Below are 27358 nucleotides of genomic sequence, written 5' to 3'. Positions count from 1 at the left end.
CCATGCAGCAAGATGAGATCACTAGAGAGTAAAAGTACAAAGAAGAAAAGTGTTCCAGGGGCAGAACACTGGAGTACTTTCATTTTAGAGAAAGAAATTAAAGAAAATCAGTAAAGGAGACTGGGAGGGAGGGTCTTTGAAGAAGGAGAGAACAAAAAAAGTGATGTCCTTGAGGCTGGGGGTTGGGGGCAGTGGAGGTATCTTAAGAACAAGGGAGAGATCAAAAGTATCCAATATGCTGACAGGCCAAGAAAGATGAGGATTGATAATTGACCTTTCGATATGGCCTCACAGAGGTCCTTTCTGTTATTTACATATAATATAGTGTATATAATTAATATATTATTAATATAATTAATATATTATTAATATATAATATATTATATAATTAATATATAACATTATATATTATAATATATCATATATCATATATTTAATATGATATATATTATATAAATATATAAATTTAATATATAATAGATATATTTAATATATTCAATATCTATTATATATGATATATTATGTATAATATATTATAATGTATAATTGTATATAATATATATTACATATACTATATAAAATATAATATATAAAATAGATCTATTATATATTTAAATATATATATATATATAGTAGAGATGGGGTCTTACCATGTTGCCCAGGCTGGTCTGAAACTCCTGGGCTCAAGCGATCCACTTGCCTTGGCCTCCCAAAATACTGGGATTATAGGCATGAGCCACAACATTTGGCCTCATTTATTGTCTCTTAACCTCCATGCCAACTTGCTTCTAAAGCCACACCAGGGTGACTACAAACAGGAAGGTTCTGGTGGAGATGGGGGGTCATTATTGAACAGAACTGATGAGGCTGTTCATGCCCCTGATCCACCCTCAGCCCACTTTAATGACCCTCCCTGTTCCAGATGAGGAACCAGGTTCGGAATTGTGAAGTGAGTAGCCCAAGGTCATACAGTTGGAAAGTAGTGGGCATGGAAGCAATTCCAGGTCTTTATTGTGCTGCAGAAGAAGCAGGAGACCCTGTGAGCTTCATCTCTAGCAGAGGGACTACCATAGTGACTCTGGAGCCAGACACTTTGGGTTTAAATTCCAGCTCTGCCTCTGACTGACTGAGTCTCTCTGTGCCTCAGTTTTCTCATCAGAAAAAAAAAAAAAAAAAAAAAAAAAAGGATAATGATAGTGCATCCCTCCTAGGATTACTGTGAAAATTAAATGAGATAATACAGAAAAAGTGCTTAGCATAACACTAGTATTGTTATTACTTTATTATTATTACCAGTGTCTGAGTCCCTCCCTGGCCATGCCAAGGAGAACCAGCAGGTAGAGAGGAAAACCAGAGCTGAGAATTTTCTGTCCCATCACCCGTGCCAGAAGAGAGAGGGCAGAGGACAGAGGAGGGGCCGCGTGACTGCCTGGGCTAGTGAGCAATTTGCTGGAGGAGCTCATTTGGTGACTCTGACTGAGTTAATTAAAGATGGCCACCAGGGGTCATTGCCATGGTGACAATTAGGCTGGGAAGGAGCCTCATTAAGGTGCGGTTTTAACAAGGCCAGTCGTTTTTAACCTGACATCTACGTGAAAGAGGGATTTTTCAAGTTGCTTCCCTTTCTTCCTTTGCTGTATTTCAGATCCATTTCTAGAGACTTCCTGTTGAAGAACAAGACAGAGGAAAATTCCTGGGTTGAGTCCCTCTGAAAAATCAACAGGGCAACAGGTTTCTTCTTTGTGGTACTACTCTGGCATCCGAAAGGAGGCCTGGTTGGCAGATGCTTGGAAAGGGAGAGGAGGGTTGAGGTGATGAGGTCAGAGGAGGAGGTGAGGAAGGGACTTATGTTGAATTTTATTCAACATGGAACTGGAGGCCTTTTCTGGAATTAGAAAGACTGCTTCTGCCGCCCAGTCACTTCCCAAACTGAGGTGGCAGGGATGGTGTGGATGGCAGTGGGGTCGGGGGTAGTGTCAAGCCTGTTTCTCCCAAGTTGAAGGGAGGAGGAAGGCAGGAGCCTCAAGCCCTGTCTTAATTCAGAGCACTTTGAAAAGTATGTATTTTTTTCTTATTTCCATAACAATACACTTGTTGAGAAAAATTAAAAATTTCACAAAAGCATAAAAAGAGAATATCTCCTGCAGTGCACACCTAAGATGGAATTGAGTGCAGTGCACACATTGCCTATGTGACAAGAAGCTGAGCACGGGCAACCAGGAGCTGGGTTTGGGGCAGGGGGAAGAGGGTAAGGGATGGGACACATGTACTTTTTCATTTATATCCTTGTCTATTGTTTGAATCTTTACCAGGAAAGTGTAAAATAAAACCAAGTTAAAATAGCATATACTACAACATTTTTCTCTTTTTTTCCTTCCTTCCTTCCTTCCTTCCTTCCTTTCTCTCTCTCTCTCTCTTTCTTTCTTTTTTTTTTTTTTTTTGAGACAGAGTCTCGCTCTGTTGCCCAGACTGGAGTGCAGTGGTGCGATCTCGGCTCACTGCAACCTCCACCTCACAGGTTCAAGTGATCCTCCTATCTCAGCCTCCCAAGTAGCTGGGACTACAGGCACACACTACCGTGCTCAGGTAATTTTTGTATTTTTAGTGGAGATGGGGTTTTGTTATGTTGTCCAGGCTTGTCTCCAACTCCTGGCCTCAAGCAATCCATCTGCTTTGGCCTCCTAAAGTGCTGGGATTACAGGTGTGAGCCACTGCACCAGGCTCTGACTTTTTCTTTTTTTTAAAGCACATTGTAAAATATTCAAACTAAACAAAGGGTAGACAAGAAAGGTAAGTTTCTTAGGTGGATCCCCCAGTCCCTTGGGGTGGGTTCCCCACCTCACAGGCAGTTATTAATATCAGTTTATTTTGTATCTGTCCAGAGATATTCCACATGTGTTCAATCACACTGTGCAACAAAGTTAGCACACTATTCACCCTGTTATACATCTTGCCCCCGACTTTTGTTTTTAAGTTGGTCTCAAACTCCTGGGCTCAAGGGATCTTTTTGCCTTAGCCTCCCGAGTAGCTGGGACTATGGGTGCATGGCACTACATCTGGCTAATTTTTTAAAAAAAATTATTTTAAGGGGGTAGTGAGGTGAGGTTTTGCTGTGTTGCCCAGGCGGTCTTGAACTCCTGGCCTCAAGCAATCCTCCTACCTCAGCCTCCAGAGTAGCTGGGATTACAGATGCAAGTCACTATGGCTGGTTTGCATCTCGCTTTTTTAAACTTCACTTCTATTTTAAGGGTGGTCCCATATCAGCACGTACAGAGCTGTCTCATTCTTTCTTAACACATGGCAGGCTGCTGCTGCTGAGAGTCTTTGGGTATGAAGAAGAGGTGATCCGGGCTTTTAAGGGACTCACAAGGATGTATATCCTTTCATGCTCAGCATTTTGCACAGTGGTCAGCACCACACAGAAGCACTTGCTAAATGTTTATGGCTCAGTGAGTGAGTAGCAAATAAAGAGGGAGGAGTTGGAGAAGTAAATAGAGGCTAGACTGTGGTGGTTTTTTTCTTCTTTTTCTTTTCTTTTTTTTTTTTTGAGGCAGAGTCTCGCTCTATCACCCAGGCTAGAGTGCAGTGGGACGATCTCGGCTCACTGCAACCTCTGCCTCAGGCTCCCAAGTAGCTGGGATTACAGGCATGCACCACCATGCCCGGCTCCCGGCTCATTTTTTGTAGTTTTAGTAGAGATGGGGCTTTAACATGTCAGCCAGGCTGGTCTCGAACCCCTGACCTCAAGTGATCTGGCTGCCTTGGACTCCCAAAGTGTTAGGATTACAGATGTGAGCCACCGTGCCTGGCCCCATGAATGGTTTTGATGGCCATGCTGAAGGTTTGCATTTTCTCTGGTCAGGGACGAGGTCCCCTGAAGGCCCTCATATGGGGGCCAGCACAGTCAGACCTGCTGTCATGGAAAGGTCCTCTGGGAGCTCAGGTAGAATCAGGGTGACCACATAGATGACCACAAATCAGGTGCAGGAGGCTGTATACTGTCCTCATATGCAGTGTCTTCTCCTTTACTGGCCCTCCTGGCAGGAGGAGTATGCACCTATCTCTGGTGAAGGCAGGCATGGCCATGTGACTTGTTTTGACCAATGAAACATGTGGGGAAGAGATATGTGACTTTTTCAGCAGAAGCCTTAAAGGACAGTAAGTTTGGGGTTTGCTGTGCTCTCCTTCTGTTCCCAGGAATGGTGGGCGTATGGGTCAATATGGAACTCCCTGCAGCCTGCATCCCTGAGTGACTTGGATGAGCAGAGGCTTCTTGCCCATCTTCAATGGGCATGTAAATAGGAGTGGGAATGAAACATAGTTTCTTTAAGTCATTGAGGTTTGGAGGGTTGCTGTCACCATAACATAGCCTACCCTGACTGATACACAGGGAGCTGGACTGGGTAGTTCCTGCATGTCTTCCAGATGTGCACAACAGGCCAGGATTCCGCCAGGCTGGCTTTTCTGTGGCTTGGGTCCACTCTTGGTTTACACAGTGGATACTCAGCCTTGAGCTCCTATGGAGACCTAGATTCATAGCCTTTCTGCCCCACTCACTTTGAGCCCCATGAACATTTCTCAGAGGTGGAGAGAAGCCTATAGCAGGAAGAAGACTGCAGCTGCTACTGTCTTCTCTGACGTCTGGCCTTTAAAGGTGGCCTTTAAGTGGTCAGAAACATGAATGGCCATGTTGGCATCACTGTAAGAGGAAGCTGTATCCATGCTCACCAGGATCCCTTTTTCTGAAAGGGAAACCGGGGCAGTAGTGCCATTTAACCCAAACCATTCATGCCATTGAACCTAACAGTTGGTTGCCACTGTTTTTCTTGTAAGAACATTTACCTCACAGGGCTGGAGATGCAGAGGCAGGGTATCCTCAGATGCCGTAGCATCAGGGCTCGGTGACATCACCAAAGATCCAGGTCCCCCACCTCTGTTCTCCACGTTGGCTTTATCCTCAGGAACATTTCCCTCATGAGCACAAGATGGCTGCCAATAGCCATCAGGCCCGTGTTGTTGCCTCCTTGTTCATGCCAAAGAGTGAAGATGCCAAAAATTGCTCCGCCCAATCCACAAACCCATAGTCATCACCAGGGGAGTGCCATCTGCCATCTGGCTCAGACCAGCCATTCTCGATCCCATCAGGCTCAGGGTTCCCTTCTCATAACAAATATTGCTATCCTGATGAAATCTGTAGAAGTGGGACCTACTTACACATGTAATTGCGAAAATAGCAATGCAATGACCTAACTCTAAAAGAAAAACAAAAGGAAATATATAATTAATAAAGTATATTTCAAGAAACATGCTCAGGCAAAAGTATTCTAGAAAGCATAATGAAACAATCAGATGCTTTCACCTGCACCTAAAAGCTCCATGAATGCAGCAGCAATGGATACAGGCAAATACAGATGGGTTTTTTGGTGACCAAAGCGCCAGTGGTAACACTGCTACTAGTGACATGATTGTGTTGAGGTGGTAACTCTTGGGAAGATACCAATGAAACAAAGCATAGGCCTCCTCAATGTGCACAGTGGCGGTTTGCTGCAGTATGTTTTCAATATATATGAAAGTCTTGCAAAAAAACCTTTCTGTTAATATGTCATGTGAGATTAGATTCTAGGCTCAGATTTTTCACCTATATTCCTGTCCAGTGGAACATTTGAAAGTCATGTGGGGTTCAGGCCAAAGTTTTGCTATGTGCAACTGTCAGGAATTCTTTTTTTTTTTTTTTTTTTTGAGACAGAGTCTTGCTCTGTAGCCCGGGCTGGAGTGCAGTGGCCGGATCTCAGCTCACTGCAAGCTCCGCCTCCCGGGTTTATGCCATTCTCCTGCCTCAGCCTCCGGAGTAGCTGGGACTACAGGCGCCCGCCACCTCGCCCGGCTAGTTTTTTTTTTTTTTGTATTTTTAGTAGAGACGGGGTTTCACCGTGTTAGCCAGGATGGTCTCGATCTCCTGACCTCGTGATCCGCCCGTCTCGGCCTCCCAAAGTGCCGGGATTACAGGCTTGAGCCACTGCGCCCGGCCAACTGTCAGGAATTCTAACCTCGATCCCTGCTCACCAAATATCCATAGTGCCCCCACCATTACAAATTATGTCCCACAAAAATGTAACACCCTGTGGGACGCCGCTGCTCCTCTTGAAAATCTGTGGTCTGGTCCAATCATGAATCCTTTGCTGGGCCTGCGATGGGGTGGCTGCCTGGGATTCTATTAGGAAGGAGAAGGAAGGAGTGGAGGTAGGGAGGTTACAAGTGTCCCGCCAGGCCTCAAGCTCACCTGTTACTCATAGGATTCATGGTTCACTCCTAGAGTCCCTTTGTGGGCCTGAAACATCTTAGAAGACTCACAGAGGGGCTCTCAGGAGGACATTTGCTTAGGGGTGTATGTGTGTGTGTGTATATATGTGAGTGTATGTGTGTGTGTGTGTTTTCCATTGAGCTGACGTATAGGGAATATTCATGCCTCTCAGTCATAAAGAAATAATAGACAGATGGTTCAGTTCTGATTCTGTGCCTACCAGGAGAGAATAAGCTTCCTCCTCTCAACTTTTCCCAGGACACTTACCCTCAGACATGTCCAGCTCTTCCTGCAAAGCTCCTTTCCTGCTATTACTCATTGGACCCTTGCCTCCTGTTGGGTTACTCATATTTTTTTTATTATTAACTTATAAGAACTCTTTACGTATTATATATATCACTCCTCTTTTACTTACGTTGTAGACATCTTCTTCCATCGGTCACTTTTCATTTACCTTCATATGAGGTATTTTTTGCTTCATGTAAGTTTTAAATTTTTATGTAATCAGGCCTGGGAATCCAGATGCCTTTGCATGCACCAGGATTGTGGGGCGGGGTGAGCTGGTGATGGAGGCCTGCTGTGGCGAGGTGGAATTGTGACACAGGAAGGCCAACTCACAGGCTTGTGCCTTGAGACTTGGCAAATGTCCAGCAGCCTGGACAGGCCCTCCCCTCCACTCCTCTCCCCAGGAGGCACAGCCATTTGCAAGGCCTGGGGTGTGGAGTTTCTCCTAAATCCCACCACATAATCCTCTGGAGTCATGAATAGCTGGCAGTGCTATCTGAGGAAGGCCAAGAGGTCCCTGAAGGTCCTCTCTTGGCTTCAGGAGTAGGGTGTGCAGGGCATCAATGTGATCCAGTGGAGGCCACCAAGATCTGGGAGCCAGAGTGGGCAGGATGAGTCTCAGTGCACCAACTAACTGGTTGTGTGGCCTTGGGGCAGTCCCTGCCTTGCTCTGGGCTCAGCTTCCTTTTCTGTCCAGGGAGTGGGCTTGACCATTGTGGTGTAGTTTACATTCACTGATGCTGTCCCACCACTGTTGCTCCACACACACACCCTTGAAAGAGCCCCACTGCTGGAGGCTGCCCTCAACCTGGTGTGCTCTGACTCCTCACTTAGGGCAGGAGGGGGCTGTGGCATGAGGATGTCTAGGAGTATCCAAACCTCAGAAACTTGCTCCTGGTATGGGATGTGATTTCTGAGCCTCCCTGGTGCCTGGCTTCAGCCCTGGAAGTATAGAATGGAGGCAGGTCCTGGGGATCCCCCACTGGACTTCCCTGCCTGCAACATATCAAACCTATTAAAACACACTCACATTCTGCTCTGTGAATTATGTGACAATTGGCTGGTTGGCATGAGTTCCATTCTGTAGACATCTAATTAAACATTTGTTCATTTGGATTTTGTAGTTTCCATTAAAAAATCTGGATACTTCTGTTTTTCATGCCTTTATATTTTTGTTGCCCTAGAAAAATCCATAAGCCAAGCCCTGTGCCTGTCATCACTGCTGGAGAACCCAGCGCTGTGCTCACACCCCACCTCCCCACCAGGCCAGGTCTCCTCCAACTCCTCCCCAGGACCAATGCCCAGTTCTGAAGGTCTCTCCAGCTCATCCTACACAACACAGTTGAAATGATCTTAACTGACTTGTTTTTATTATAAAGACTTTACACATTTTAATTTAATAGTTTTTGTTTCATGTATTTTTCAGAAAGGTGATTCATTCCCATGGCTCAAAATGAACAAAATACACGCAGTGAAAGTTTCCCCATCCCTTTGCCTAGCCACGAATCTCATTTCCTGAGGACACTGATGTCCCCCATTTTAAAATATCTTCCAGATATATCCTATGAACACTCACAATGTATAGTCTTTATTTTGCACCCTTCCTTCGTTTTTTAAAAACACAAATAATAGCACACAGAGCGCCTTTCTGAGCACACGTCCGCTCAGACTTTGCTGGGCTCCCTGATGGGCCTCGTGGGAAAGCCTGCGCTCTTCCTGCTGGGACTAAAGGCCCTCTGGACCCAGCCGCTTCTGAGCGCCCTTCCACGTCCTTGTTCACCGCCAGGCTGTACACAACTGGATCTCCTTGTGAGCCTCCCGCCAGGCTGTGAGGTGCTCAGGGACAGAGGCTGTACCTCATTTGTCTGGACTCCCCAGGGCCAGTCACGGCTCCTGGCACCGAGTGCGCTCAGCAAACGTCGCCGAGCGGGTTCGGAAGCGTCCGGAGGCGGGGATCCCTTTGCCACAGTGACACCTCGTGGTAGATTTCGGAAGTGCAGCAGAGACCGGGCAAGGGGCAGGAGTAGGCGACAGAGGCGGCCTTTGTCGCTCAGGACCTTCGCTGGGCCCTGAATCCTCTTCTATTCCTTTCTGCCTTCCATTCCCGACCCCACCTTGTCCGCCAGCGCCCACTCTGGGACCCACCCTCCCACCACCGGTACTGCTATTGGCTGGAGAGACCCACCCACTCGTGACCAGCGGACTTGGGCACTTAGCAGATGGTGCACGTGGGCGTGTGTGTGTGTGTACACGCACACGTATCTCGGGGTACCTAGCATATACCCTGAGCAGATTTTTAACACTACCCCTCTTCTATAAGACAAAATTATTGGCAGTAGTAATCATGAAATGAATAACAATAAATGGCAGGCAGCCAAAATTTTCTTTTATTGAATTTCCTATATAAACTCATGCCATTTCAAAAATAAATAAAATAAGAAATAGTCATTATAGTTCAAAAAGGGAAAAAATGGGCAAATACTTTTAAATTACATTATTTAAACAAAGAGGGGAAATATACTTACATATTGATTTGTCCCAGTAATGAATAACATTACATTAGAATTAAATAAGACTAAAATACTAACAATCTGCAAAGAGACTTCAATTTTTTTAAACACATTGTTCAAATTCAATAAAATATTCCCTATATAATGTAAAATTTGCATTTTCCAAACAAAAACTATTGCAGCTTCACAGCTTGCTCTCTGATTCACAGTTTTAAATTTTAGTCACAAATAAAATTAAACAATTCAAGTTCTGTTCTACAACTTCACTATCACTGAGCTAGGGCCTGGAGACACAGGCTGCACCTGAAGTGACTTGGTAGATTCCAACCATCAAAACCTGTCTAGGGGCCAACAGCGGAGCCAGGAGTTCTTGGAATTAACTTTCATGTAGAACACAAGGTTAACTAAAGGATAAGTAATATAAATGTGCACATTTGAAGCCTACATATGTAATCCCAGCTATTCGGGAGGCGGAGGCAGGAGAATTGCTTGAACTTGGGAGGCGGAAGTTGCAGTGTGCCGAGATCACTGCACTCCAGCCTGGGCAACAAGAGCAAAACTCCATCTCAAAAATAAATAAATAAATAAATAATAAAAATAAATAAACAGTTTAAGACACAAAAAGACAAATGTATGATTCTACTCATGTGAGGTACCTAGAATAGGCAAATTCACAGAAACAGAAGTAGAATAGAGGTTACCAGCAATTGGGAGATGGGGGATGGAGAGTTATTGTTTAATAGGTACAGAGTTTCTGTTCAGGATAATGAAGTCCTGGATCGTGGTGATGGTCACACAACATCGTGAATGTACTTAATGCCACCGAATTGTACACTTAAAAATCATAGAAAACATCACATTGAAAAAGCAGTTAGATGGTAAATTTTATGTTATGCATACTTTACCCCAATAAAAAGTCAGAATAAAACAGGTTAGAATTAACAGAATAATTTGGGGAGGGGAATGGAGCATCATTTTACAGACGCAGTTAAGGAATTGCAGCGCAAGTTGATAATCAAAAGCATGATGACTTTTAAATTCTCTACAGACAAAGCACCTGCCTGCCCCTGGCTGGCTCTGTCCTACCTCCTGGCCCTTGGGACATCACTGGTGTGTTTACCTTTGTGGGTCCATGGTTTGGTTGTCCTTTTTGTGTGTCTGAGTCTGTGAGGTATTTGTCTTTTTTTTTTTTTTTTTTTGAGACGGAGTCTCACTCTGTTGCCCAGGCTGGAGTGCAGTGGCCAGATCTCAGCCTACTGCCCACGGCAAGCTCCGCTTCCCAGGTTTATCCCATTCTCCTGCTCCAGCCTCCAGAGTAGCTGGGACTACAGGCGCCCGCCACCTCGCCCGGCTAGTTTTTTGTATTTTTTAGTAGAGACAGGGTTTCACCATGTTAGCCAGGATGGTCTCGATCTCCTGACCTCGTGATCCGCCCGTCTCGGCCTCCCAAAGTGCTGGGATTACAGGCTTGAGCCACCGCGCCCGGCCAAGGTATTTGTCTCTGGGTTTCCAATATGTGTGTCTTGGTCTCTCTGCTTAAGTCCCATTTTGTGTACATTTGTGTGTTGTGTGAGGATTAAATGAGATGATCAGGGCCAGGCACACGTCACAGGGCCCATGATAAAGATCCAACAGTCATTGTCTGCTGTGTGCTTGTGTGTGTGTGTTCATCTTTGTGTCTCCCTGCATCTATTGGTGAGGGGATCTCGTGTCTCTTGCATATGTTTCTGTATGTGTCAGCACTGTGTGTGACAGGCACAAGGTCCACCCCTGCTCCCTCTCTCTGGCCGAGGGGTGAGTGGATGGAGCTGTCAGGGAGGGGTGTTGCTGCTCTCAGTTCTCAGGCTTAGGAATCTCCCAGAGCTGGCCTGATGGAAGAGGATGCCCCACAGCCTGGCTTTCCGGACAGCCACACCAAAATGTCTCTGAGGCTGTCTTCTGGGTGAGTCCCAGGCTTTCCAGAAATCCCAGTTGGCTCTGCACTTGCTCGTCCATGGGCCCCAAATGGAACTGTCAGTATTGGATAGCAAATAACCCCAGCAGTATCCAAGGCCCCTTGAGGATACCTTGATTCACGTACTTACACAGAACTAGTGGTGTGAATCATTAGAGCAAATGGCCTGGGAGCCATATGCAACTCAAATCCTGAACTGCTGTCTGGAGACACAATCCATGTTCCTCCCCTAGCTGGGGAGCCTGGGCTCATCATCAGGCACCTCTGTGGGTCTCAATTCTGCAACCTTCCAAGTGGGCACAGTCACTTCAATTGGAATCCCTTCCTCCCTCCCTCCAAACACACCCTGCAGCAGTCTTCAATGTGAGTCCCTTTCAAGGCCAACAGGATGAGCCTTGTGAAGGTCTTCAGCATTCAGAGCCCTTGATGAATAGGTGGGGTGGGGTGGGGGCAGGGAGGCGGCCTGCCAAGGCCGGCTGGCCGTCCTGCAGCTTCAGGGTCTGGAGGGAGCAGGGCAGACTCACAGAGGGGAAGGGAGGCCTCTATACACACTTCCCTTTCCAGCTCCAAGGTTCCCAAGTGGAGGTGGGGTGCGGGTGGCCAGGAAACCCGTTTCCTGAACAAAGGTCAGCCCCTCTTGCCGTTGATGCTCTTTTGGGAGCCTTGGCCTTGGCCAGCAGGAAAGAAAGGCTCCTTCTCTTTGGGTGGGGGCAGGTGCTGGCACGGGACTGCCTGGGAAACAGAGTCCAGTGTCTGGCTCCAATGGGCATTCAGACACCCAGGGCCTGGCAGGCTCTGCCAGCTGCCTGAAAAAGTAGGCATTGTTCTGTCTTCATCCACACCAAAGGGGCCTTCCCTCCACTGCTCCTGGGAGCCTGGCCGACTCTTGCTGCCAGGGTGGGCTGGGACCCAGAAGTGCCCACATCCAGGCACCACAACCAGCTCTGTGGGAGGAGTGGCAGGTGTGGGCTTGGGGGATGGGCTGGGACTCATTCTCGTTCTCATTCAAGTGCTTGGAGTTTGGGAAAAGAGTTCTGGATTCTGAACCACCCTCTGAGCTACAGGAAGGTCTGATTTGGGTGTGTGTGTGTGTGTGTGTGTGTGTGTGTGTGTACCAAGCAGCAGGGACACAGGGCCTCTCAGATGCTTTGGGTGTCCCAGTTCCCATCTGTGTGGTTCAGCTCTGCTCTGGCATTCTTCCCTCAGCTTTCCACGCTAGCAAGAAGCCACAGAACTCCTTCATTAGTCTAGAGCTCTGGGAAGGGAGCTCCTAAATGCATTGATGAGCTTAGGAAACCCGCTTCCTGATGGGGAGACTCAGCAGGACAGGAGGCTTGTGTGGGTCGTTTCCCTATTCCAGGAAACGGGCCTTTCCTTCTGGGAGTGAGCAAAGCTAATGAAGAAGGGACCTTCTGCTCTTTCATCCATGACACACAGGTGACTGAATGCAATGCGGTGCCCTAGACTGGATCCTAGAACAAAGCTCATTCCCAGAAAAACTGCTGAAATCCAAATAAGTATGGAGTTTAGTTCATGGTGTTGAAACAATGTTAATTTCTTAGTTATGGCAAATGTACCATGGCAATATCAGAGGTTAATGTTAGGGCAATCTCACTGTACCATCTGCAACATTTCCATAAATCTAAAGTCATTTCAAAATTAAAAGGCAGGTAGATGCTGTAGCAGGAGTGTTTACCACCTCATCTCCTTACCCTCAACATACTCTAAGATTGCTGCAAGCCTTAGCCCAAGACTGCTTCTGAATACAGCTAATGTGCCATTAATGACCATTCCACATTCACACTGGGCCTAAGGAACAAAACTACTATTTAGAGACCAGATCGTCATGAATGTCAGGGGCTTGATCCCAGGCATCTCGTTTAATGCACTCCCCATCCTACAAGCAGTAGCTCTAACTTGTTTGAGAGATGGAGAAACCTTGGATCAGTGGGATTGTGAAGCTTGCTGAGGCCACAAAGCCAGAACTGCAGAGCCCAGTCTTGCTGAATTCCGAGTTGGGGTGCTTTGGGGGTGCTTGCTGGGGTACTGTGCCTATAGGGTGAGACTTGTATCTGACAAAGCAGCTGGCTAAGGAAATGGGTCCTGTGATGTGAGGATGGTCCGGAAGAGGAGCCGTTTCAAAGTCTGCAGGAGCTGCATTCTGTCTGCAAACCAGTGGCTCCTCATGGGAGAAGACTTAAAAGTAGCCCCATGGTTCATCAGAGGCCTGAAGGCCATTCTTAAGCCCACCCTCCTCCGTCACCAGTTCCTGCTGCTGTCCTGGGAAATAAGAAAGCAGCATTCCTCCACCCCCAAACTCAACCCTCCTTGGGGCTCTTCTGGTCCTTTCTAGGCCCCTTGGGCAAAGGAACTTTCCTTCACTCCCAATGCAGCTGCCCAGGCTGTGGGTGGCTGGGGCCCAGCTGGCCCCCCCGGTGGGTGGTGGGGGGTGTGGGGAGGATGCCTCCGTGGGCGGCCAGTGAGAGCCGGCTTCCTGGGGCCTCCCCGGGACTGAGCAGCGTGGCCACTTCCGAAGGCCCCTTTGTCCGTCCCTTTATCCAGAAGAGCGGCTGCAATTGTGCAGGGCACAAAGCCCCCGCGGGCCCTGACTTCCCACCCCTGCCTGTGGCCTGCCTGGGAGAGGGTTTCCCAGGCTCCTCAAGTAGGCAGACTCCTGCCCCCTCCTAGGCAGCCAGGGACCCAGACCTTCTACTTCCGGGCCCAGGATCTATTCATCTAGCCTATCCCAGCTCCCCCGTCCCCCAGGGGGCCCAGGCATTCACAGAGGCCATGGACTCACTGCTCCTCCATTGCCCATCCTGGACACACACGGGCAAATGGTTCCCAGGCTTACCACTGGGGTGGCGAGGGAGACCCCAGGAAGACGCTGTGTGCTCCATTCACCTGCTGCAAAGCATTTTTGGAGGATTTGCTGACATAGAGGCATCCTGGGGTGGTGGATTGAGTGTGGGTCACCCCAAGAGGCAGCTGGAAAGTGGGGTACAGCCTGGGAGTGGGCTGGAAGGCATGCCTGCAGGGTCCTCGTGCCTGCTGTGAACACAGAGCAGCTGTGCCAGAGGAGGGACACAGTGAAGGAGGGAAGAGGGAGAAGGAAAGGTATCTTGACCTCCTCCTCTCCTCTCCTTATGCCTTTAAGCATTGGCATGCTAAGCCCTGGGCTGCCATCACTGCACTCAGTCCTTCTAGTACTAGTACTACCCCTTCTTATAGACAACCAAGGCTGAAAGGAGTCAAGTGACTTTCTCAAGGTCTCACAGTGGAATTCAAGGTAGTGGGTCTTTGACACTTAAGTCTGTGCTTCCCCTTCAGGAAAGGGGGCAGGGAAGGCCAGAGGGGTGAACTACATGGCCAAGCCTGCAGAGGCTGCTCCAGGGCTGGCTGCCTTGCCTGGCCTGCCCAGGTACTGGGGCTCTCTGGGAACCCAACTTCGGCTGATCCCCTGGGGATGGCCCCCTCTGCTCAGTCTAACGGCTCTGGCCTGTCTAGGAAAGGGCCAGAAAAGCCCTTCACCCTTGTTTCATCCCTTACCTCTCTGCCCACCCCTCATTGCCAAAGAGGGACTGAGGATGGCACTCCTGGGCCTATCCATATGCCCCGGGAGCACTCCTGGAGGAAATCCTGGCCCACCTAGTGGCCGACGGCTTTTACCCAACCTGTTTTCTTCTGGGTTAGACGAGGCGGTGACTCAAGGTCTAGAGGTCCTTTCCTGGAATCCAGAAGGGCATTGCTAGCCCCAGGGGCCAGGCTCAGGACATCAACCCTCCAGAGAGAGCCAGCCCTGCTCTAGCCTCCAACAAGCCCGGGTCCTTCTGGTATCCTTAGGAGCAAGCTCGTTTCTGGATTTCTCTGCAGTGACCGAGCCAGCCCTGCTGACACTTCCTTCTCATGCCTCTTCCTTGCCTCTCTCTTCTCCCCCTTCGCTTCCACCCTGTTCTTCCTCCTTTTCTCCTGTACTTCCTCCTTTTCTCTTTTCTATTTTCCTTCCTCTCCCTTCCTCTGTCTTCCTCCTCCCCTTTCTCCTCTTCCTCTTTCATCTTCTCTTCCTTCCTACCCCTTTTTCCTCTCCCTTTCCTCTGCTTTCCTCTCCAGTCCTCCTCCCCTTCTTTCTTTCCTTCCTCCTGCTTCACATCCTCTTCTTCCTTGGGCCCTCTGTCCCTTCCTTTTTCCCTCCCTCTTCCTCCTTCTTCTACCTCCAGTCCTCTCCAAGGGCCTAGGACTTGAAGCTCTTATAAACAATGTAGTGAGCAGTCTCCTCCTGTCATCCCAGAGTGCCCACAAATCACAAAGCTTACATCAAAGGGAGGTCTTGGGCTTCCTCTACTGAAGTCCCTCAGTAGAGGGCCCAGAGAGGGTATGCAACTTGCACAAGGTCACATAGCTCAGAGCACTGAAGTACCATGTAGCCACTTGTCCATGGGCATACAAATAATCACAGTTACCATTCATTGAGTAACTACTCAGTGTTAGTCCTGTGCCAGGTACTTTATATCTATTCCATGATATCAACCCTTTAGAATAGGTGTTGCTGTTGCCTTTTACTTTGCACAGGGGACTGAAACACAGAGAAATCCAATGACTTGTCCAAGGTCACACAGCTAGAAGGCAGAAGAGCAAGGATTCAGGGTTGGCTCAACTCAACTCTGATCTGCTTTTTTTTTTTTTTTTTTGGCATGCTAAGCCATATGACATCTATTCTCTGTCATCCAGGTTGGAGTGCAGTGGCACAATCTCGGCTCACTGCAACCTCTGCCTCCCAGGTTCAAGTCATTCTCCTGCCTCAGCCTCCCAAGTAGCTGGGACTACAGACGCATGCCACCACGCCTGGCTAATTTTTTGTACTTTTTGCTAGAGCGGGGTTTCGCCATGTTGGTCAGGCTGGTCTTGAACTCTTGACCTCAAGTGACCTGCCTGCCTTGGCTTCCCAAAATGCTGTAATTACAGGCATGAGCCACTGTGCCGGGCCCAACTCTGAGCATTCATGAGATCTGCTAGGGTCACTAGCTCTAGCTTCCTCCTCTTCAGGACTCATTGGTCACTGACTTCCCCAGAGCCTGCTTGAGGTCCCACGAGGCCTCTGTGTTACACCAGACTATCCTTTGTCAGCCCAGACCTGAGGCCGCATTATACACCTAGATCCTGCCTGAGATGAGACCATCAGTTCAACCAGGGAGCCTGTCCTGCTTGCTCAGGCCTCGCACATGAGGGCAGAGGAGAATCTTGGGAGAGCAGGGTGGGAGGAAGGCCTTGGAGCATCTCCTCTTTGCATCTGTCTGCCCACCCAGGAGCTCTCCCTCTGAGATGTTGTATGAATTCAGCATCCACAAAAGCTCAGGGCAGAGGTGAGAGTGCAGCTACAGCTGTGGGGATGAGGCCAGGAAGGAGGCAGCAAGAGACACTCCAACCCCTCGCTGTCTCTTGGAGCAGAAGGAGACCTGTCAGATATGGGAGGGCAATGGGCTACACCCTCTCGAAGAGGTGCTAAGCTTGGGCCTCTTGCCAGCTCTAAAGAGAGCCTGACCCCGGCTGAGCCAGGTCAGTGTAGGCCAGAATGTCTGCAGGAGGCTGCTCAGTCCAGCAACTAGGTTCTTGCCCTTCACATGGCTTCCCTGCACTCGTCGGTCACAGGCCCTATGAGTGTGGGAGTAGTAAGGGATCCAGGTGGCAGGGAGTCCCTGGTGCTGGCTGGCTGAGCACCCCAGACTAAATGTGTGCCAACACCAGGACCTGAGAGGAGAAAAGAAATGGGTCCACTTGACAGATGAGGAAACTGAGACCCAGATTGGGGAAGAGTTTTGTGAGTTCACACAGTAGATGACAGACACTCCTGGCTCTTGGAGGAGAGGATTCTGGGAGGACCACCAGGGGATCCCCCTCCTCATCCCATACTGGCTCACCAGCCCAAGAGTGCTCAGAGCTTGGAGGACTGCTATTAGGAAGCTGGGCAACTTCTTCCCAGAACAGGGCTTGGGTCCACAGGGAGTGCTTATGGAGGTCCTGCCTGCAGCACCAGAGCTAGCCCATACGGCATCTCCATTTGAGTTGGACAAAAGGACCCCTCTCCCTATCACTTTACCTCCCTTTGCTAGATGGTAAACACATCCAGACTTTTCTTTTCTTTTCTTTTTTGACAGAGTCTCGCTCTGTCACCCAGGCTGGAGTGCAGTGGTGCGATCTCAGCTCACTGAAACCTCCACCTCTCAGGTTCAAGCGATTCTCCTGCCTCAGACTTCCAAGTAGCTGGAATTACAGGCGCCCAACACCATGCCCAGCTAATTTTTCTGTATTTTTAGTGGAGATGGGGTTTCACCATGTTGGTCAGGCGGGTCTTGAACTCCTGACCTCCAGCAATCCACCTGCCTAGGCCTCACAAAGTGCTGGGATTACAGGCGTGAGCCACCATGCCCATCCCACATCCAGACTTTCTGATCCAGTGCCTGAGGGCACCCCACTCACCTGGCCCCTCTCCATGCCCCTCTCTTCCCTCTGCCATCACCTTTCTCTACAGCCCCTCTTCCTTCTCTATCTACCCTCTCGTTCTCTGAGCTCAGCTGGGCCATGTCCCCAGTACCCCCAGAAGTCCCAGCTTTACAGAGGGCCTTCCACAGGCCTCTTGCTGGCCTCCCTCTGCCTCTGCTTGCCCCAGCAGACCCACCTTAGCACCTGCTGTGCCTTTGGGCCAGACGCCATCCCTCCTTCCTCTCCTGGACTGCTCCTAAGCATGTATCCGGTCTTAGTGGTCCCTTCTTTTAGGAGGCCTTTGCACCTTTGTGACCCCGTTGGCTGACTTAGCTGCCCCTCTGCTAGGCTCCTCCTTGGGTGGGCCTGCATGCTGCATGCTGACACTCTGGTTCCCCAGGTGACACAAGGCTTCCAGAGCAAGGGAGTCTATCTGTCACCCAGCTGCATCTCTATGCCTAGACCCAGAATAAAAATCGCTACTATTTAATGAATATATTGAATGTTTCCTGTGTACCAGACACTGTGCAGAACATGTTATATACCATACCTCAGTGACTCTTCACAATGACCTCTTATATTCTATTACTAATAATAAGTACTAACAATAATATATGCTATCATTAAGCCCCTTCTACAGGTAAAGAACTGAGTCCCAGAAAAGTTTCCTGTTCAGGAGTATGTTTCAATCTTCTGTGATAGGTACCGTCTCTGGGAAAATGAGGGTTGAATGAACCAGTGAATAAACTGCAAGGATCTTCAGAGATGGGCAGGGAGAAACTGGGCTACTTCTCTCACCAGAGGGTGGCATCGGGTCCCTGACCCCAGCAGGGACTGTGTCCCAGCCCAAGGGGCTCTAGAACCTTCTGAGATTAGCTCTGGGTCCAAGCCTCAGGTATGAGATGTATGCACCTCATTCTGTGAGTTCTGGGCCCACCTCTGTAAAATGGGCATTGCAATCCTGCCCTGGCTATCTGCATGCTGGTTTCAGGGGCTCAGGCCCAATCCTGAATGTCAACATGCTTGAAAATGGTAGGCCGGGTGCAGTGACTCAATCCTGTAATCTCAGCACTTTGGAAGGCTGATGTGGAAGGATCCCTTGTGCCAGGAGTTTGAGACCCGCCTGGGCAACATAGCGACACTCAGTCTCTAAAATAATTTTTTACACCATTTTGGGAGACTGAGGCGGGCAGATAACTTGAGGTCAGGAGTTCGAGACTAGCCTGACCAATGTGGTAAAACCCTGTCTCTACTGAAAATACAAAAATTAGCAGGTGTGGCAGCAGGTGCCTGTAATCTCAGCTACTCTGGAGGTTGAGGCAGGATAATCACTTGAACCCAGGAGGCAGAAGTTGTAGTAAGCCAAGATTGCACCATTGCACTCCAGCCTGGGCAACAAGAGTGAAACTCCATCTCAAAAAATAAATAAATGAATAAATAAATTTTAAAAATTAGCCAGGCATGGTGGTGCACACCTATAGTCCCAACTACCTGGGAGGCTGAGGCAGGGGGAGTCGCTTGAGCCCAGGAGCTGGAGGTTGCCATGAGCCAGGCTGGTAGCTGTCCACTGTGCCATGAGCATAGATGGGAGTGAGATGGTGGCAAGTCACAAGGAGCTGGAAAGCTGCCCCCTGAGGTAATGCAGCTGTGGCTGCACAGGCTCTATCCACCTGCTGTGTCAGGGAGGAGGGAAGAGAGGAAGAGAGGGCACTGCCGGGGCAGTGGGCACAAAGCCGGCACCAGGTCAGGCAGGACCAGTGGGCAGACCAGGGTCAGTGGCCTGGGTGAGGTCTAGGGCATCCAGATGCCCATCCTCTTCCCAAGGCCACTGTGGCTTCCCACTAATCCTGGGCATAGGGAGGGGTGGAGCCAGGAGGGCAGAGCAAACCTCACAGCCTGAGGGGAGCACCTGTGGGCGAGGCCTGGGAGAGGAGCTGAGAGAGGAGCTGAGGCTGCATAGCAAGGAGCTCTACAGTGAAACAAGGCTGAGTGTCGTTGACTTATTCAACAACCTTTATTGAGCCCTTTTACTGAGCATGATGATCCAGGCATCATGATATACAGCTCTGAACAAAACACATGACCATCCCTGCCTCACAGAGCTGACATTCTGGTGGAGGAGGTGGGCAATAAACAAGATAAATAAGTACACTATAGACATGATCTGAAGGTGAGGAATAAAGCAGGAAGGTGAACAGGGTGTGCTGGGGCTGCCATTGCAAATAAGGAGGCCAGGGAAGGCCTCATTAACAGGGTGACATTTGAGCAAAGGCATGAAGCCAACTCTGATGCCGAACCCACCTATTCATGCTTTGGAGTCAAGTTCGGATGTCAGCTCCAAGACTGCAAGGGTATTTATTGGTTTTTTCCACTGGTGGATCCCAAGCACTTGGGTGGGGCCTGGTGCCTGGTTCAATAAGTATTTGTGGATATGATAGAAATGAAAAAAGGAGTTGTTTGGCATCCAGTCATTGCCGGGGCTGGTGCTGGGTTTCTCCTGGTGAAGATTCCAGCCCCCACCCTCCTGGGACAATGCTTGAAAACCACTGACCCTACTGGAAAAGTGGCAAGGGGCGGGGTGGCGGGAGGGCGCGGGCACAGGCCAGCTCCAGGGCGGGGACGTTTGCTGTGTACAGGCAAGACTATGTCATCTTGCTTGGGTTCCCGGGTCACGCAGGGTCTGCAGTACTGTGGTGCCGTGTGATCAGAGACCATGGTGGTGGCTGGGAGCCTCTGATGTGCTTCTGGACCCGGGCTGCAGTGGCTTACACGGGGCAGCTGAGGGTGTTCCATGTCGGTGGGGGTAGGGGCAGGGGCTCTAGGTTCTGATTGCCACCTGCCACCCCGGGGAAGGCAGTAGGTGGTGGCTGGGTTGCCTGGAAGTCACCTGCCCCCCTTCATGACTGGGTCCTGATCCCATCCTAAGTCTCTGTGGGGTGGCAGTGGGGTGGCAGCTTGCTGGGGTGTCTACCTGGGAGATATGAAACCCTAGGTCCTAGGCCCCACGAGGCTCTTTGCAGGCGAGCAGGGAGCGTCAGTTTCTGCATGACGTCCTAGAACAGGGAGCGTCAGTTTCTGCATGTGTAAGATACCAACCTGCCTGTTTTAGGGGCTGTTGTGAAGACTGAAGGGAAGGAAGGACCTGGCAGCACCTTTAAAAGGCCCCTGAAGGGCTGTGCTGGGTTAAAATCCCGCCTTCCCCTAATTCCTAAGCCTCTGTGCCCTGCGAGGCCTGCATCTGCCCCAAGAGGGCGCCCTTTCCTAATTTTCACAAAAGATTTGCAGGGGCCAGCAGCCGCGATGGGGCACAGGCCCTATCAGGAGAGAGGGTGGCCTGCCACCCGGAAGCCCTTGGGGACTCCCTGGGGTTAAAGCACCTTCCCTGGTGCGGATGTTTGCCAGTTCTCGGAGGCAGGCGGAGTGGGGATCCCATCCCCAGTGGCAGATGAGAGGCCTGGATGACCTGCGCAAGAGATCCGTGCGTGGAGTTGCGGCCAGCAAGTCCGGGGCTATGCTCCACGGTCGCCCCGGGATCTGCACATCACCTGCCCAGGTGGCAACCGGTTGAAGACTTCCAAATGTCCGACACCCCTCTCGATCCTCCAAGCCCAGCTCCCACCTGCCCATCACCCTATCACTAGGAAAGGAGGAAACAGTTAATAAAGTCCTTATTTCCATCACGTTTGCCATTTCCTGATCTAAGTAGAGTGTCAAGAGAGTGACAGGCTAAAACTGCTGATTACCGTGGCTTGAAGGCAGTGACCAGTGAAAGGCACTAGTCACTGCCTGTTTTGGGTGCCTAACCCTGTAATTAATCAGCAGTGGTGGGGGTGATAGGGGGACGAGAAGAAGCTGGGGGTAGGTTTGTGCAGCTCCCACCCCAGGAGGTGGGAATACGGCAATTAAAGGGACAGATACTCTCCTCCCCTCAACAGCCTGGTAGGTGGGTCTGAGGATGGAGGAGGCAGGGACAAAGGTACAGTCACCAAGAAATCAGTTGGGTTATTTTGATTTCAAACCCAGATTGTCGGTCTGTGCCTAGGGTCTTCTCTTCCCCCACTCCCCCAAATCCCTAGGGTTATCATTCAATCCAATTTAGCAGCCTGCCCTCTGGGGGCCTAAATGTTAGAACAGATGAGGCTGATGGAGACTCAAACACACAGAGCCATTTAATCCGTCTGGCAGGAGGGACTGTTTATACAAGAGATTTCATTTATTTTACTCCCAATATTGTGGAGGCTTGGCGGGGAATAAACCCTTCCTCTAGGTAGGCTGGTAAACTTTGCAACTTGTTTGCAAGCATGTTTGAAACATATGGTATCATAGGAACAAGGATAGCCTGAAGCCTGGTTGCAGCTCACACTTTTCATTTTTTCACTCATCCAAGTTATTGATTTTGTCGGCACTTGTAGCATCAGGCGCACTGCAATCTGGATTGGGGTTTCTGGCATTCCTTGCAGGATGAGCCCCGGGAATGGTCTCTGACCGCACAGCACCAGCCTGCCACTGGTGGGGCCCCCTTTGTCGTTGGGGCTGTTTTCTAGGATCCAGCGCGCTGCCAGCCAGGGCTCAGGAGGAGGCTTGGAGCTCAGATCTGGATCTCCTGGGCAGGCAGCAGTGCCCTCCTCTGAGGCAGAAGTGTGCCCCAACCTCTAGGTGGCCAGGTTAGGGAAGCTAGGACTTGATCTTCTGACCTGTTAGTCCCCTGAGGATCAGTCAATTAATTCACTAAAGCTCGGTTGTTTTTATTTGACTCCTAACACTGTTGCCCCACCAGTCCCCTTTGTATACCCTGGGGGCTGAGAGACCAGACAAAACTAAAATCCACAGAGGGGTCAGAGGGGAGGGCCTGGCAATTAACCCTGCATCCTGAGCAGGGTGGAGTCAGGGGTCAGTGGGGGTGGGGAGGGGCTGACCACCAGCTGCCACGCCCAGGAGGAGGCCTCCCGGGACACCCACAGGTGGGATTCCAGGCAGGCCCAAGTTGGGGAGAGACAGGGGACTCTGAACAGCTTTTTCCCTTCCCCACACACCAAGGCAGGGCCCATCCTGCTCCTGCCCAGGCCTCTTCCTGGGGTAGGACCCCTGCCCCCCACCCCATCTGAAGCAGCAGCTGATTCCCTCCCCTGCTGTCCCTCCCCCCTCCACTCTACTTTCCGAGGAGAATAACCTGTGATAATTTTTTCTTCTTCTTTCTGGCAACTAATGGACTCCTTAAATAGCAAAAATTGCGGCCTGTAATTAAGATCTTGCTTTTTAAATGATTAATCATTGTAACCCCTTTGAGCAGCATCCCACTTCCCACTCTTCTCACATTGAAATGCAGATCGTTGGCAAGGGAGGGAGGTGCTCCCAAGCCACTGAGGAGCAATTAAACCTTCCCAGCTGTCACTCGCCCGCCTCGTCTGCCTCCCCGGCCTGTCCAGACGCCTAGGAGGGAGAGTGCAGGGCCCCTGCTCCACGGTGGCGCCAGACTCACCAGCAGCCTGGCTGGGGGGCACCGGGCCGGTCCGCCTCCAAGCCTGACCCTGGCTTGCCCTTGCGTGGCAGCCCAGAAGCTGGCTTTTGGACACTCCCAGGAAGTCAGATCATGTTTGCTGAGCACTTGCTGGGTGCCCACACTTTAAAAGATCTCATTCAATTTTCACAATAGCCACCTGAGAGAAATGTGAAGATGCCCATTTCTACAAAGGGGCAAGCAGAGGCACAAATTCACAAACTTCAGAAGTGGTCATAACAGGATTTCCAACAAGGACTGGCTGATCCAAAACCTAGCCTTCGTGTAGTTGGCAGGAGGTCACGGGAGACCTCACTGAACACGCGTCCACACACCACACACGCACGCACACACAAAACTCTTCACCAGCTTGCAAAGGGCTCTCCGGGTTGATCTCTTTGAAGTCATTCTTGCAAACAACTGCCATCATTAGTCAGTCTGTGGAAGTGTTTCCAAGCCTTCTTCCATTGATATATACATGCAATGACAGCACGATTTGGGGGTGGTAGGTCATTGAAGCTAGAAGGAAACTTGGAATCCTCAGAGTCCATGCCCCTTTTTACTCAAGAGGACACTGGGGCCTGAATGTCAAGAGACTTGGCCAACATCAAAAGTCACATTTGCAGCACTTAGCAGGTGCCAGCTTCATAGCAGGCGCTCATGGATCTGTTAAATAGTAAACATGGAAAGATGTACTTCTTCCTTTAGGGCTCTACTGTTGCATTTTTCAGAAGGGATTTTTGTGTATTTGTGTGGTGGTGGCAGAGGTTTGGGGGCAAAGGAGCTCCATCCTTATTGACTGTTTCAGAGGAATGGGCAGGAGAGAAAGAGAGACAGTCACAAGCATGAACAGGGCTTCTGTGTGTGGCTGTGCAGACCCCTGCACAGATGTGCTGGGCTAGGAAAGTTGGAAAGGCCCTTTCGCTGCTGGCTAAGCCAAGACGTGTGCATGGCTTAGTGTGGGCCTGGACCAGGGCTGGAGGAAGCGGGAAGGCCAGCATGCTGCAGAAGGAAATCCCCTCTCGATCTCCGACAGAGAGCTGATTCCAAAAGAAACCCAGACCTAAATAGTCAGTGACCCACCCTGGTTAAGATCCTAATGATAAGCTGTGGGTTGGGGGCGGTACCTGCTGCCTGTAGGGCAATTTGGCAAGATTGGCACCATTACGAATGCATATAAGCATTGGTCCAGCAAGGCCCATTTTGGGAATTTATCCTACAGGTACACTCATACTGTGAGAACTCACTTATGTGCAAGACTATTTGTTGCAGCATCATTTGTGAAAAAGGTTGGAAACCACCCAAATGAGCCTCAAGAGAGGATGGGTTCAGGTGAAACCATGTAGCTGAGTAAGAGAATGAGAACGATCTCCTTGCTCTGATAGAGAAAGGTTGCAAAGATCCCCATGACACACTACCATAAAGAAAAACAGCATGACATAGTGCACTATGCCACCTTTTGTGTGAAAATAAGAGTCACGTTTGCATTGTCATGCATTCTTCTTTGTACATGTTTATGTACAAAGAAGCTCTGGAAGGACACATAAGAAACTAATAACAGTGATTATCTTTTAGGGAGTGGTGAGAACTGAGCAGATGGGTGACAAGGCCATGAAGACTTCTCACCGCAGAACTTTTTTTGTACTAGATGGAAGTATTAGCTATTTAAGGCTGGGGGCAGTGGCTCATGCCTTTAATCCCAGCACTTTGGGCGGCTGAGGTGCGTAGATTACCTGAGGTCAGGGGTTCAAGACCAGCCTGGCCAACATGGTGAAACCTGTGTCTACTAAAATACAAAACCTAGCCGGGTGTGGTGGTGGCTGCCTGTAATTCCAGTTACTCGGGAGGCTGCGGCAGGAATCGCTTGAACCTGGGAGGTGGAGGTTGTAGTGAACCGAGATTGTGCCACTGCACTCCAGCCTGGGTGACAAGAGTAAAACTCCATCTCAAAAAAAAAAAAAAAAAAAAAAAAAAAAAGAAAGTGTTAGCTACTCAAAAAGATTAATATGAATGATCTTATATGTCCTTATTGATCTGGTATAGGCTTACTTACAAGCTCCTAGAAATGTCACCCACCCCCAGCAGATGGTTCCCATTCTCTTAGGTGTACATGCCCACCCCAGTGGGTATACACTGTCATAGGAGGTGCATGCCCTGGGACAACACCACTTGTGGCCTGGCCACGTGAGTATCCAGGGCTGAGCCTGCTTTTCCCTTTCCTTCCTCAGGGGCATCCATCCCAGTTTCCTTGGTCTTACTTAGCTGGCCTCACATCAGGACTTACCCAATCATCCAGACATGGCTGTGGCCCCTCTTTGTCTTACACCTCCAGAGTGTCAGGCAGCTTTGTGGTCTCTGCCCCAGCCATATGTATCTGTGACACATACACACGTACAATCACATGCACACAGGCTCGTACACAACATGCACTTGTAAGCACACAGGCACACCTGGGTACACGCAGGCCTGGGCCCTTCCTCACATTACAGATGCTTCAGCCACAGGCAGGAGCAGGGGACTGATGGGTGTGAGTGACACCCAGGAGAGGAGGAGCTGGAGGAAAGGAGGGAGCTCCCCCTCCCTCTGGGCCATTGCCTCACACAGTCCAGGTCAAAGTGGGCACTGAGGCTCCACATTCCCCAGGACTTTGGGGAGTGGGGCGCTCGCGAGCTCAGGAGGCAGGCCACCCTGGGTTGGAACCCCAGCCCTGCCGCCTGCTCCAGGTGTGCCAGGGCCTGCATCCTTACATTGGCAAGTCTAGAAACCGAGGCACGGGGAAGTCAACTGACTTACTGAAGTCCCCCAGCTGGTGAGCAGTGGAGCCAGGATTGTATCTGTGCAGGCTGGCTCGGAGGCTATGATCCTCTTCCCACCACTGGCTGCCTCTAAGTCCTGTGGATCGTGGGACTTTCTTTCAGCTTTCTGGGGCCTTCTAAACACACCTCATAGGGTGAGAAGTGGGTGCTTAGGACGCAAGAAGGTTTTTGTTAGGGCCCTTTCTCCTCCATACTCCCATAAGAAGTGGCTCACTGGCTTTTGTTCAGGGTCTGACACATGGTGGCCAAAGGGTCATTGGCCTGGTCCTGCTGGGCACGTTTCAAGACAAGTGCCCCTGGGTGCATGGGGTCCTCAGGAAATGCCTTTGCTGCCCAAGACTGCCCAGGGGTGAGGTCTCCTGCAGCAAGGGCATCCCAGAGACCACCACCATTTAGAAAGGGGTAGCCCAGCTCACCTTGCCCAGAACCAGTGCCCTGTCCTGGGTCCTCATGCCCATCATGGCCCTGCCACATCCTCCCAAGGTGGCGCTAAATGGCAGAAGCCCTTCTGTCACTCTGAAAGTGCAAGACCAGGAATATGTTCAGGTAGAACTGTTTCCGGCTGCAAGTAATTGATGGACAGGGACTTAAGGCAAATGCGGCCTTATTCATTTCACACGGCAAGAGGGTGGTGGGCCAGGGTTGGTCCTGTGACTCAGTGATGTCAAGGAATGGGCTCAGTTTTTCTGGTAGCCGTGGGACTTGAGTCTGAGGCTTTCTTTTTTCCTGTCCCCTTACAACACATCTCACCAGCCCATCAGGGAAAAGGACCAGTGAACCCTAATTTGTTACAGCCAGGAGCTGTTGGAGCAAGGAGCGACTCTAGCATGGATGAAGGCCTGGGTAGGGAGCCTGGTTAATACAGGGGATTCATGTGGCTCCCAGTTTGCACCCTCCCCACCATCCTGGCCTGGAGGAGAGGGAAAGGGAGGTCAGTGGCTTCTTCCTTTCCCCACCCCCACCCGCATTCCAGGACACCTCCTGGAGCTGTGCTGCGCCCTGGGCCAGCCCACCCTAGACCGTTCCCATCCTCTCTGGGTGTGATGAATGCCAGGGCTGCTTACAGAGTCACAAATTAGGTTGCCAAAGGCATCCCCGGCCTGGCCTGGAAACACCTCCCAGCTGAAAGGAGGCGCGTCTGGGCTGAGCAGACGTCTTTATTCAGCTGTAATTGATGTTTCACAGACGTCTGTAACTCCGTCTGGAGGGACACAAAGCGCCCCCATGCTTGGCCCGGGCAGCCTCTTTATGTCGCCCCTTTTCATCTGGCAGTCAAAAGTGGAGGAGCCGCCTGGGCTCTCCTGCTTGGTCCCTGGGCCAGGACAAAGGCGGGCGCTGCACACAGAAGCCACCCGGTGGGCCTTCACCTCCTGGAGTGCTCTATGCTAATCTAGCGCCAGCCCAGACCCCCTCCTGCATATCGATGGGCGGCAGGGACTGCCCCTGAAACAGGCAGAGCCCTGGCTCACCGGGGAAGGGGTGGCTCCCAGCAGCCAGACCTCAGTCGGTGGGTCCGCC

The 27358-nt window shown here is 50.3% G+C and overlaps 1 protein-coding gene across 8 annotated transcripts in view; it reads left to right on the top strand.

Moving 5' to 3' along the window:
- Positions 1-27358, top strand: part of LOC105488330 (uncharacterized) — a 95950-nt gene that overhangs the window by 20784 nt on the left and 47808 nt on the right. Inside the window, exons 3-5 of one of the 8 annotated variants that reach the window (XM_071100695.1) lie at positions 1646-1731; positions 2449-2586; positions 8373-9041. The exons of 3 other annotated variants lie outside the window; for them this stretch is intronic. Coding sequence is in view for 1 of the 5 variants with exons in the window: in XM_071100700.1 (XP_070956801.1) it covers positions 1646-1657 (12 nt within the window). In the remaining 4 variants the exon portion in view is untranslated. 4 more of the 8 variants (XM_071100696.1, XM_071100693.1, XM_071100700.1 and 1 more) reach the window with 4 other exon arrangements.

This window comes from Macaca nemestrina, chromosome 7 (genome assembly GCF_043159975.1).
Source record: "Macaca nemestrina isolate mMacNem1 chromosome 7, mMacNem.hap1, whole genome shotgun sequence".
Taxonomy (NCBI): Eukaryota; Metazoa; Chordata; class Mammalia; order Primates; family Cercopithecidae; genus Macaca; species Macaca nemestrina.
The sequence above is the reverse complement of the archived record's forward strand: the minus strand, read 5'-3'. Positions and strand labels throughout refer to the sequence as shown.